The sequence below is a fragment of the Phalaenopsis equestris genome, unplaced genomic scaffold, assembly GCF_001263595.1.
Source record: "Phalaenopsis equestris unplaced genomic scaffold, ASM126359v1 Scaffold000223, whole genome shotgun sequence".
NCBI lineage: Eukaryota > Viridiplantae > Streptophyta > Magnoliopsida > Asparagales > Orchidaceae > Phalaenopsis > Phalaenopsis equestris.
Genome location: NW_018164665.1, coordinates 2,169,118 through 2,178,538, shown reverse-complemented (window position 1 = coordinate 2,178,538; position 9,421 = coordinate 2,169,118). Strand labels below are relative to the sequence as shown.

General features: G+C 34.3%; 2 protein-coding genes across 2 annotated transcripts in view; both read right to left on the bottom strand.

Moving 5' to 3' along the window:
• Positions 1-940: 940 nt before the first annotated feature.
• On the bottom strand, positions 941-2,934 carry LOC110023237. The gene is made up of 2 exons (XM_020722548.1): positions 2,688-2,934; positions 941-2,547 (listed from the first exon to the last, which is right to left on the bottom strand). Exon 2 carries the CDS (start codon positions 2,519-2,521, stop codon positions 1,109-1,111), a length of 1,413 nt encoding a protein of 470 aa, XP_020578207.1. The 5' UTR covers positions 2,522-2,547; positions 2,688-2,934; the 3' UTR covers positions 941-1,108.
• Positions 2,935-5,794: 2,860 nt separating this feature from the next.
• Positions 5,795-9,421, bottom strand: part of LOC110023213 (D-alanine--D-alanine ligase) — a 49,258-nt gene continuing 45,631 nt past the window's right edge. Inside the window, exons 23-24 of the mRNA XM_020722517.1 lie at positions 8,378-8,440; positions 5,795-6,048 (exon numbers count right to left, since the gene is read on the bottom strand). Of these exons, the coding sequence (XP_020578176.1) occupies positions 5,968-6,048; positions 8,378-8,440 (144 nt within the window). The 3' untranslated portion in view covers positions 5,795-5,967. The remainder of the gene's footprint in view (positions 6,049-8,377; positions 8,441-9,421) is intronic.

The window sequence follows — 9,421 nt, the reverse complement described above, 5'->3', positions numbered from 1 at the left end:
TATATATATATATATATATATATGTATATATATATATATATACTCACATGCCAATCAATTCATATCTATTTATAAATTTAACACTCAAATTTTTTTATTTACATATATATAAATTTTTAAATTGAATTTATCTATGAATCAAACTCAAATAATGAAGTATAGGAAGAAGTGAAATTTCATAATATAAGCCAATTTTATGTATTTGGGTTCCACTTTTATATGTAATGTTCTTGTATTTATAGAAAATTATGATCACATGTAAGATGTTTGTTATGCTCATAATATTTTGGATGCCGGTTGGTCTTTACTGTCCGATCTCAGACGATATACATTTTCGTGGGTTTTCGATAAATCTTCGCATCTAGTACATTTTGAGTTGAGTTGTCACTGCTTTGGTTGGATGACCCCTTGTCGTTTGGTCATTGTGCGATCATCGAGTGGGTCAGTCCGCTATCTCATGTCCTAATCTCACCACTTGGCCATTTTTGCTCCAAACGTTTCTTCTGCTTGAGCGAAATTGATCTGTTGGCACGTGTTCAGGTTGGGAGAGTTCGATCTAACCGAATGTCTTTCCTTCATACAACAACACCCAAATATTTAATATTATATAAAAAATACTTCTATTAAAAAGCTTTTAAAACTAAAACATGCATTTATATAATTAAATGCATAGGTTTAGGAAAAAATGTTAGCAATAAATATCAAAATCTAATTCTTGGATATATAATTATATAAAATTATGTGGTCTACATACATACATACATACATACATACATACATACATACATACATATATATATATATATATCAATATATATATATATATATATATATATTATAACAAATCGCTTTATCTAACCCTTGCAACACTTAATTTCCCAAGAAATTAACCATCTCAATACAAAATAAGAAAATTTACACACAAAACATAAATCACCCATGTTTTTATTAAGCTAACACCTAAAGTCTAATTTACATTTATAACAATTTAGTGTCATAACCTTTTCGAGTGTCACATTTATAAATATGCAAAATTAAATATTAGAATTGTAAATATAAAAGAATTATGTGTCATGTATGTAATAAAGGTGGCATTTTTACAGTCCCCTCACACCACCTCTATCAGCTGCTGCAAAGGTGGCAATTTTATATCATTCACAGAGCTCCATCCTCTGGTTTCAGAGCTCGCTTTACTCTCACGAGGCAGAGGGCAAAGCAACAGACTTACTTCATCTTCTCCATCCAAATCCTTTCTGTAAATCCCTCCATCTTCAACCTCGTACAAACTCCCAGTCCTCACCTCCTGAGCCAGAGAGCACCAACAACAGAACAGCCACTGCACATAATCAGTCACCGTTTCAGAGCCGCAGCAGAATCCATTCCCCCGAAGCTTGAATCTTTCCCGCATTTTCGATCTCCAGAAACCTCCATAGATCAATCCGCACAGAGATAACACCATTCCTGATATCGCCACCACATTTCTAATGCAGCCATTGCTTATATTCAGAGCTGAAATGCCAAATATCCACACAGGCGCGAAGCAGAGGAGGAAGAACATGGAGATGTGAACATACATGTTCCCAAATCCAATTCTTTCCATGTTCCAACCGAAGACGCAGAAGATGCAGAAGAATGAGAGCAAGCTTACTGAAACATCATCTCCACAATCGAATACTGCTCCATTCCACTCCGGATTAGTAACTGAAGCTCTTTCTCCACTCATCTCCAGCTTCTTCACTGTTTCAGTATCGTCTAAACCAAAGATGTCTTTTTTTCCAAGGGGACTGTAGATGGTGTACGCAGCAGCGAAAACTGGAGCTAGGAAGCCAATGGCGTTGAAGAGGTTTTCAAGGAGTTCTGGTCTGGTGGTTATGGTGTAGCCCCAGTAGAGTCCACATAAGATGTATTGAGAGAAACAGGTTATGTGGAGAAGGAGAACGATGACTGCCATGTGAGCCCGTTCGTTGGGCTTTTGAGCCCCGTTCTTACAGTAAATCTTTCTCAGCTCCACTTTGTCTTCTGATCTCCACCTGCACAGAAGAACCAGATGGTGGAGAAGATTCGGATGTTGGTAAAGACTCATCAGAGTGAACAGAGCATTAAGAACTTGGTTATTGATTTCAATCCAGCGGTTTTGAGAAGATTTTGCAGGAAATTCTCTGTTCAGCATTCCGAGAAGGAGCAGAGCTTGCATGGAGGAAGATGAAGCGACGCAGATGGACCATATGAGAAGAGCGATATTCATAGGATGCTTGATCCATTCCTTGCAGAGATCTATAAGGCAGATCAAGTTCATCTTTTTAATGAAGTTCGCCGGAAAACTGTGCACATCTATGGGAAAGAAAGGTGAGATTTTTCTGCAACAGCAAGCTCTGAAGAAATTTATCAGCCTTGTTCCATCGTTTCTCCGAGAACAAGAAACTGTTTTGGTTGATGGAATCTCGATTCGGAGGCACTGAATCTTCAGCGGAACAGTGGATTCAGTATTCAATTCAGATTCGATGTAGATTTCCTCTCCCATTCTTCTGCCGCTCTAAGTCTCCTCTCCTGCAACATAGGATTAGTTGTTTCCCAGATCTTAAGCGACTGACTTTAACCTTCCCAAAATACAAAATTCAGAACAGAAATTGAAGAAAGCAACGATCTTCGGAAAGAAACAAAAAGATTCAGCATTGAATTTTGTCTACCTCAGCAGTCTCAGGAGGAGAAAACTATGGATGGAAGAACAAGCAGAACTTGTTGAAGTTGACCTGCCTTTGCTTCCTACATCATCAAATTGCTATTTTATCCAAGAATTTGGGAAAAAAACAGAGTTTTCTGCCAACAAAACGCAACCCTAAAGAAGGGTTTGGGAAGAAGAAGAAGAAGAAGAAGAACAAGACCGGAAGACTTGCTACCGGTCAGCTCTCTCCATGTGGAAGGAACCGGGAAACCCTGCGGCCGGCTCTTAGTTTTTAAGAGGGGACTGAAAAATATTTAAAATGTAATAGAAATTACTAAGAATTAATTAATTAATTGCAAAAATAAAATTAGATAATATGTCAGCGTTTGGTGGGAGGAATTATTGCGTGCGTACACCGCTTGCATCTCTGCATGCAGTGATCTACGGTCAGGATTACTTCCGTTTTTTTTTCAAAAAAAAAAAAGGTGGGGCCCACCGAAATACATCGGGACCTTAGATCAGTTGATTTACCGTCCGGTTCTTCCGTATGGAATAATTTTTCGTTTGGTAGACACATTCAAACCTCCTACATAGTTGATCAAAACTGTAAATTAATTGTCAAGCTAACTACTATAATACCTAAATTTTTGTTCTTTATATTCATACCATCAAAGTCTTTGTACACATCAAAATATCTCTATATCATCTTTAAATTAGTGAAATACATATTTTTTATTCATAAAAATTAAATTTTTGGTTTGAGATTTGTAAATATATAAGAATTTAGTGACATATAAATCTTATTTTTTTTATCATATAAGGATATAAAAAATTTAAATATATTTCGTGTTTAAATTTCTCTCGGATAAAATTTAATTTTCTATTTCTTGTAAGATTTGTGGAGGAGTCAATAGAAAGACTTCTATTAATTTAAGAGACTCTAATTTGAAGCATTATGATCTTTAATTTCTAAGGGTTTGTTTGGGGCGACCACAATTTATTAATAAATTGTTGAAAAATAAACTGTTGTTCAAAAAACTGCGGTGACTATTATAATTTTTTTTTGAAAAAGCAAGATGACTGATAGAAAGCTGCCACTGCATTTTGTTGGGAACGATATGAAAATTCTGAGTTCAATGATTTGAAAATGCAGTTTTTTTAAAAATCTGCCAAAATGCAGTTTATCAAACGGGTATGAGTGCGTTTTCAAAACACACCTCATCAAATAAGTTGCCCCAAATGGGGAGTTAATTGTCAGGCTCAACTTGATCACTTAATAGTCATCTTCTTCTCCCCCACAACATTCTATATTGATTGGCAAAAGGAGGAGAAGATCAACTATTTTTGTCGATCAATGTAGAATGCTATTGCTAAATATTTTCGGATCCTAACCTAAGCCAGTGATTACCAATGTTGACAACCATTTTTATTTAATTAGGTTAATAATCTATCAATTTAATTAATTATAAATTAATTTATGCAAATTTTTATGCTTGTCATCATCATCATCATTGACCTTGCATATACATAATGACATATATGAAGGTGCTATTGCTACTTTAAGAGGGAAGGAATATTGGCTTGTTGATGATAATGAAGTGAGAATTGGTGCACCAAATACATCAAGACTAACAGGAAGGCCAAGGAAAAGAAGATTGCAAACTCTTCTGAAAGGTAATAATAAGAAAACCAAAAAGACGCATAGACGCAACCATTGTGATCTCCGAGTCCATCGTAAGAGTCTGCAAGTAGGGCTGTAAAAGCTTGAGTGAGCTCAGACTTGACTCATGTTCAAAATTGGCTCGTGAATAGTGTGTACGTATTCAATTTGATTTAAATATTCTTGTTCATGTTCAACTTGAAATTGACTCATCAAAATTAACTGGAAAAAATAAATTTGGAGTGTTGGATTCAAACTTGAACCAAATTTATGCCAAAAAACACACATTATTATACAAATAATTATAACTTTATTTTTATTTTGAGCTAAAACGAGCCGAACACGAGCGAACAAATAGCTGTTTATTTTCGGTTTGTTTATAATTCAAGCTCAAAAAAACTATTCGTGTAACTTAACGAGCCGAAAACAAGTTCGTGAACAACAAGCTTTTTTGACAGCCCTACCTGCAAAAATGTTCTCAACCAACATCTAATGCCACATACTTTGGGGAGAGAAGAACCCACTGGTAGGAAGATAAAGCCGTGTGGTTTAACGGGATGGGGCGAAGAATAGCGGGGAGGGGGAACGATGTTGGGAGAGATAGACAACAATACCATGCATGTTTATTTCTACTGGAGTAGATGATATGGGCATAATATTTATTGTTCGGAAAATTTACATACATAGCACCAAATTCTCGTGCATTTACTTATTTCACACCCAAACTTTGTGAATTTTACACACGAAGCACTCGAAAAGGCCGATTACACTATTTCCACCTTTTCATACATAAGAAAAGATACTCGCCAGGTTAAAATCAAAATTTAGTTGTGAGATAAGTAAATTGATTAAAATACGTGGATTGAACTATAAAATGCTCATAGCACTAATAAAAATAATCTCTTTTAATTTTTGCTTTATATAGCTTTTAAACGATGCAATAATCACATGATTTTAGGCATAAAAATTACTATTTACAAAACTAAGCTAGACCACCTTGAAGCTTTGAAAACACTAAAAAATCATTAAATTACATATATAAGTTGTGAATTTATCGCGAGGATCATTAAACGCTCGAAAATTGATTCAAAATTTTAGCTTGGATTAACATTAGATGGACATAAATAAGAAAAAGCTTTGAATTGAACTTTTTTTTGAGTCAATTTCGAGCCATACATGGATCGTCTTGTAGTACTTTTTATTTATAAAATTATACATATAATGCTAAGTAAAATTGAATATAATGAATCAAGAGCGCATTTCAAGCTGGAACACATTCAAATAACTCAACTTGAGCAAAGTAGTTTCAATTTTGAGACGGATCGAGCCGACTCCGAGCTGAAACAAATCCAAATAACTCAAGTTGAGCTAGCACATTTCAATTTTGAGCCGCATCCAACACGATTCAATTTCTAGTCGGCTCGGCTTGAAATAAAAAAATAACGAGGCACAAGTTATTCGAGACAATTTCGAGTCGACCCGAACCTGCCCTACCAATATATAAACAAACACAAAGGAGAGAATGCGTACACACACTCCCATAATAAAAAAAATCACAAATGTAAATCACTGAAACATAAACAGTAATTAAAAGCAAAATTAAACATTAATTCAAATCTTAACAGTACTGTGAGCCATAGAAAATCTACTTTGATTTCTGAAGAGCCAAGTCCAGAACTGTTCTGAAAAACTGATGGGGATAAATAGGAGGATTCTCTGCAAGTGCCTGAACATGAAGAACAAGAGTTAATCAAGAGATTAATGGATGATTAATGGTTATAATCTTATTTTATTGCTTCTTAATGAAATGGGGATTTAACATATACACCACCCAATTCTTATTAATTTACATATCTAACAACTATACCTTTTACGTTTATACCTGTCAAATCCTTCATATTACATCAAGAAATACAGCAATTTTAACTTGGGCATTTACATGCTTTTCACATTGTCTGAATGCCTCTCACAAAAGACAATTATATTAAACTTATTTGGATTGAAATGCAACCAAATATCACATCTTGAATGCACAATAAGAATTTGAGTTTCAATTAATTGCCACCGGATCTGCAACGCTCGCCGGTTCTGCAACACTCGTGCGAACAGACAAGTAACAAAAATTGAAAGTCAAAGTGAAGTATTTATACGTATTTCTATGATAATGTATTCATGCAAATAATTATTAAATTCTCGAAAAGCTGATCGAAACAATCAAGTTCAATTTACCGACAAATGCTCCGTCGCTTGTCTTAACTCACTAAACTTAAGCGTATAAAAATGTTACACGGGTTAAACATACACCTAAGTCAAAATCTAATATGCTATGAAATGCATGCAAATATTCTTAGAAATTAACTCAAAGCAATAAAATTAAAATGTCCGAAATACTCAAAAAACATTTGACAATGCTGTCCGGGTCAAACACATACTTCCGCTCAAGTCAAATATATCTTGAAATAGTTTACGATTATTTTAAAAGAACATAAATATTTGCATATTTCTATTTACAAAGTCACATTCAAATGTGATAAATTATGCATGCTTCTGAGTGAGCCACATTGCCTATAAGACAAGATATCAAGTCCCACTTTGGCTAATCCGGTCCCTCTCCCTACAAGGATTGAAGTTGACAAAACTAAGTTCTTAGTTTGATCCTCCTAAAAGGGAATGAATTTGACATGACTGACATCTTGTCTAAACGCTCAGGTAACTAAATTCAATAAAATTATAAAATAAACATTATAATCAATTCCCCGATGATGATTGTTAAAAGTAACTCTTAGCCAGAAGGTCCATCCCAAAATTCAAAATTTTTTCAATTATAAAAAAAATTAAAAATATTAAAATGAAGAACTCTATCACCAAAAGGTTAAACTAAAATTTATCCACCCTTCGCACTAATTTGTTTAGGGTGACAAATTTTAAATTGACTGGAGCTCACAAAGAGTCATTGTCATATCAAACATATTACTAAATTTATACTCAAAATATTTTGTGTCAGTAAGTACGTTACCCAAGTCCTCTATCCAAGTGCTTTGGTCAGTAGACTTCGAAAAAATAGTTATGACCAGATACTTCTGACCGAGTGATTAGATATAACTAGATTCCTTTGATCGGATGATTGTAACCAAATAACACTATAATATGACGGCCACAACAGTGGCTCGTATGCTCCACAATCATTTTCCTCTGAGTCGTGAATCAGAAAGTATACCCGATAGGATACAAAGCTTTCTGTAAGCTAATGTTAACTTAAATTAGTTCCCTTGGACAAAACAACCCATGACTATTGATAGATTCTTTTGTCAAGTTGGGTCAACTAGCTTCAATTAGTAAACCATGGAGTATGACAACTCGGGATGCCAGAACCATGAGATCTTGATCGTGTTCGTCATCATTCCCCCCAACATCCGCTTTAAGCACAAAGCAATGAATCTCTATATTTAAAAGCCCTAATTACTGCTACCATATGCTTAGCAAGTAGCCCCCTAATGACTAGCCTTAATCGAAAGTCCTCTCCTATTATTGGGAGGGGTATTTAACCATAGGGGCTTGCGCATATGAGAAACCTCAAACCCTAGATCTTGAAGTCCACGCAAAATGAGAGTGAAATCTCTAGGTAGTGTCTTATCTACTAAATCATCTGTCTTCCAAAAAATTGACCCGAAACCACACAATAAACTATGTTACTCATTCTCATTTTATCATTTTTGAGGGATGCCATGGTGTCCATTATTCGGAGCCCACAATAATGCCCAAATCCTATATTTCACATAAAAAATATCACTATTTAAACTTAAAATAAATGCAATACACCTTTTTTATGCATAGGTAAGGCAGTGTGGATGTAAAAATCGAAGTATAGGTTTTAGATATTCAAGTAACAAGAATTGCGTGGTATGTATGTAAATCTTCGAACTTTTAAAGAGCGAAACACATATTTTCATGAATAGGCAAAACAGTGTGTATGTAAAAAATGAACTTTAGGTGTTAGATATGTAAATACATAGGAATTGAATAGTATATATGTAAATCTTTCAAATTTTAATTACCTGATGAATCAATACAGTAGATGGAGTCATTCCAGGTACTGTGTTGACCTCTATCACCAAAATCTGCAAAAAAGAATATATCTGTGAGCATAAATTTCAGCTAATATTCTGTTAAAGTACGAAAGTTCATGATTTTTTGAAGTGATAAGAAAGCATGGAGAGAAATGCTGCAATGCAGAAGAGGAAAACTCATTAAATAATTTGGGGTGTTTCATACATATCACACATTTCCTATGTATTTACATATCTAACACCTAAACCTAACCTTTTACAATTATACCACTCAAATCTTTCACATCACATAAAAAATATCACACTAACTTTTAAAAAGGGAAATACAACAGTTTAACATAGGTAAGGTGACCTACATGTAACAAATTGCAGTTTATGTGTCAGATATGTAAAGTATAGAAATGAAGTGATATGTATGTAATCTTCCTAAACAGTGAGGAAAAAAGGTGCAGCTATGGGGCCCACGTTACCAAGCTCCACTCATATATTATCGAGGCTGTTTCCATAGTCAACTTAGCTATTTACATGAATATCACACAAAACTTAGCTATTTTAAAAAATAGCACTTCCTTTCATCCGTTTCTCAAATTCATACCCAAAATATCAAAATTCACAATTAAACCCCAACTCATATTTTTTGTTTTTATCGAATTCTCAATGATTTGATCGTGAAACTCGTAAATACACCAATTCGATAGTTAAAAAAAATATATGTTCTAGTATTGTAAATAAGAAAGTTGTGAGGCTATGCATGAAATTTCGAACCCCCCCAAACCAAAAAAAAAACAAAAAGAAAGAAAATATTCACAACAGTCTTCAAAAAACTTATTTTTGACACAGTTGTACAACTTTACAAACATTTGTAGTCACCCTAAATGGATCCAATTTTTTTTTTAACAAATATGTGGCGGGTGATTATATTTAAGATAATCTTATGTTATAGAAAATAAGTTACGCCTGTTGTCCAGGCAAGAATGGTCTGGACCCAGCTGACCGGCCCACCCCTCTCACCCATATACCGATCAGTTCAGC